Genomic DNA, 3,571 nt, shown 5'->3' with positions numbered 1-3,571 from the left:
AACTGACACCTCCTCCCTCAGTCTCCTCTTCCTTCTGATTGAAGGGTTGGAGGGTAAAGTACCAAACTTCCCAGTTCTTTCCTTTTGGACTACAGAAACTGGACTTTGGGGCTCACACCACTCTACATCCGTTGTCCTACTTGTTCTTTTTTTAACTTGGTGAACAAGATGCACCTGTGCTAGATGTTCCTTGATATCCCCTGTGCTCCCAACCTTTTTCTTGCTTCCTTTGGGTGATGTCTCTCCTCTTTTACCCTGTAAGCTCCTTGAGGACAAGAACTACGTTTCTTTTTTAATTTGTATCCCCAGAATCCAGCAGAGTACCCAACAAATAGTAGGGACTTAACAAATATTTTTCTGAATTAGATTAAGTTTTGCACTACTTTCTTTAAGCCTAGAGAAAGGAAGCTAAATGAGGGATTGTCATAGCTGAAGCTGAACCAGGAGGTGCTCTCATTGAGTCACCATCTTAGCAATTTACCACAGTTGCTCTCTGGTATAAGAATGATAGTCTTCCTAAAGACTGAATTATCTCCACTGGTCACCAAAGAGCTATCTTCTTTCAAATAGTTGGGCTAGTCTTCTATAATAAAGCTCAATTGACAAGCATTTGTTAAGCTCCTGCTATGTAACAGGCATTGTACTAGGCATTAGGGATATGAAGACAAAGAGGAAATGGCATTTATATAAAATATTACAGTTTGCATAAAACTAGCAAACAAGCTTAAGTCAAACATTATTGGAATTTTTGGCATTTTAAATACAGAGGCCTTTCAGGCAAGACACTGAGGAGGAGATACTTCTTGGGGTTAAAAGGGAAGATAGAAGAATGTCTCAGTATCTGAGCTGCCCCATTTAAAGAACTCCAACTACTAGATTTGAAAAAAAATGTTTTCTATGCATTGATCAGATGTTTAGGATGATGGAAATGTAGATCCAATCTTAGAGGTCATCTCACCCAAATTCCTCATTTTTTCACATGTGTAAACTGGGGGGAGGGTCTAAAGAGGTTAGGTGACTTGCCCCAGCTCACACCAATACTAAGTAACAGATTCCAAACTGGGGTCTGCAACTCCAAATTCAGACTTCTTTCTGCTTTATCAGTTTTTCACAAACTTCTTTTCCTGTCCTTGGAACCAAGCAGGACAAGTCTGATCCTTCTTACACCTAGCCCTAACTAAAAGAAAGAATGTCTTCTCATTTGCCTTTTGTCTGGAGGCCAGAAGCTCTCCACATTTTCAAAGACATTTTCTACTTCTTTTTAAAAAGCTTTTTTTTTTCCAGCAAGACTATCCTCAAGCATGTTAGGAGGACACCTGATGCCATCTCTTTTATGTAGTCCTTTCATCTTTCGCTGACAGACTGATTAAGGACAGAGGGAGCCATAGAGCTCTTGAGGAAACTTCATGAAGCAATAATGTTCCTTAGACTTCAGTATCCCCAGGCCTGGCCTGGTACTTGGGCTTTTCCTAGGAGTACTCTATTTAACTTTACTTTTCCATCTAAGAAAGCAATCCTAGAGAAAGAAAGTGATTTATCCTAATAAAACCAAAGAGATGTATTTAATATATAACCTGGCAAAACAAGGAAAACAAGAGTAGTAGGCCTCAAAATGAGTAATAACCTATGATACCATTAAACTTCTCTCTTCCTCCCTCACTTCCATAATCCAAATGTTTCAATAATTGCTTTTTAGTTTTTGGAGTCACCATAGAGACTGTTAGCCTACTTTGGATATCAGTAGCTCCAATTCTCCAATCTACCTCCTTTCCTAAATGATTCATCACAGGAAGGACCCAAGAAATGAAATTCATAACATGAACTTTTTGCCCCTATTTAAACCTTAACTCTGGGTGATTGGCAGGTTACTGTCTTCAAGGCACATCTCATTAATATGGTCACCCATATGTCCATTAATTTACCAAAGCCAGTTGCTTTGTATTTTTTAGATAATTTTATTTTGTTTTATGTTTCATATTTTGTTAATCCCACAGAGAACTCATGCACTTTTATAGATGTAGACTTCTGAAAATATGCCATGAAACAAGGAATTCTTTTATAGCACATTGCTGATTCTTAGAGTTTATTTAAATTCCCTTCATTTTTTTTAAATAACTGAAATAAAGGCCTCCCACTCATTAGGTTGACCATGTTTGAAAAGTTTACAGAGATCCATAGGCAAGTAATAAAATGGATGATGTTGATCCAGGTGTGCCTATGTGGATGAGATCATGAATGCATGTAAGTGTCAAAGGTTATATCACCTGGCCTTGTGTGAAAAGATCTTTGACTGGCTCATGTACTTCTTTATGGCTTCCTTAATCTCTTTGTTCCTCAAACTATAGATAATGGGGTTGAAAAATGGGCACAAAACTGTGAATGACAAAGCAATGGCTGTGTCCCAGATTAAAGAGTGAGTGTCAGAGAAACGGAGATACGTGAGCCCCACCGTACTAAAGAACAGTGAAACAACTGTCAGGTGAGAGGCGCAAGTAGAGAAGGCTTTACGGCGACCCTCAGCTGAATGGATGCGCAGGACCACCGCTACAATGCCAGCATAAGAAAGGAGGATGAGGAATATGTCTGCCACGATCTCCATAGCATGGACCACATCGACCACTTGGATCAGGACAATGGCCCGGGTATCTGTGCAGGCTAGACGGAGGAGTGGGAGGAAGTCACAGAAGACATGCTCCAAGTGATTGGAGCCACAGAAGGGCAGGGTGGAGATCCACACAACCTCAGGCAAGGGTGTGATGAAACCACAAACACAGCAGATCAGTGTCAACTGGACACATAGTCTGGGAGTCATGATGGTGGGATAATGAAGGGGTTTGCAGATGGCCAAATAGCGATCAAAGGCCATGGCTACCAAGAGGCACATTTCACTGATACCTGTGGAATGGAAGAAATACAATTGCACCATACAAACATTTAAAGAAATGCTCCTTCTCTCACTTAGTAAGCTTGACAACATGATAGGGATAGTGGATGTGGTATACCAGATCTCCAGGAAAGAGAGAATACTGATGAAGAAATACATAGGGGTATGGAGGTGAACATTTAGCTGGACAACCATAATGATGATCAGGTTCCCAATAAGGATGAAGGCATAGATGAAGAGCAATGGGACAAAACAAGTAACAGCATTTCCCCAGTCCACAGGGAATACAGAGAAGATAAACTCTTGTGCAGTGGTCCAATTGCTAGTATCCATCTAAAGAAAAAGAAAAAGGATAATGGGTTCTAACAACATATGGGGCTTTTGAAAGGAATCTACCTTCAGTTAACCAAAGCTCTATGCTAAATTCCTTATAAATTATTCCAGTTTTGTAATAGTTTTAACTATGGCATCATTCTTATATGTATAGTGATACAGAAGAAGGCTAAGACCTAGCCTTTAATTTTGGGAATCTCACACTTTAAGGGGAGAAAATCATCTAATGCATATGCATCGGTAAAATGCAAAACTCTATTAAAATAATAGTAATGAAAACAAAGATGAAAAAGAATAATAACTAATAGAAGCTAGGAAAGACTATATTCATAAGTTTTGAGAGGATAGTGAATG

At 39.3% G+C, this 3,571-nt stretch overlaps 1 protein-coding gene across 1 annotated transcript; it reads right to left on the bottom strand.

Annotated features, from left to right (window-relative positions):
* Positions 1 to 2,260: 2,260 nt before the first annotated feature.
* LOC100617171 (olfactory receptor 6K2-like) lies at positions 2,261 to 3,217 on the bottom strand. Its single transcript, XM_003340154.4, has one exon. It carries the CDS (start codon positions 3,215 to 3,217, stop codon positions 2,261 to 2,263), a length of 957 nt encoding a protein of 318 aa, XP_003340202.1.
* Between the last annotated feature and the right edge of the window lie 354 nt (positions 3,218 to 3,571).

This window comes from Monodelphis domestica, chromosome 2 (genome assembly GCF_027887165.1).
Source record: "Monodelphis domestica isolate mMonDom1 chromosome 2, mMonDom1.pri, whole genome shotgun sequence".
In the NCBI taxonomy this organism is placed as follows: Eukaryota; Metazoa; Chordata; class Mammalia; order Didelphimorphia; family Didelphidae; genus Monodelphis; species Monodelphis domestica.
Note: the sequence above shows the minus strand (reverse complement) of the source record. Positions and strands in the feature narration are given on the sequence as shown.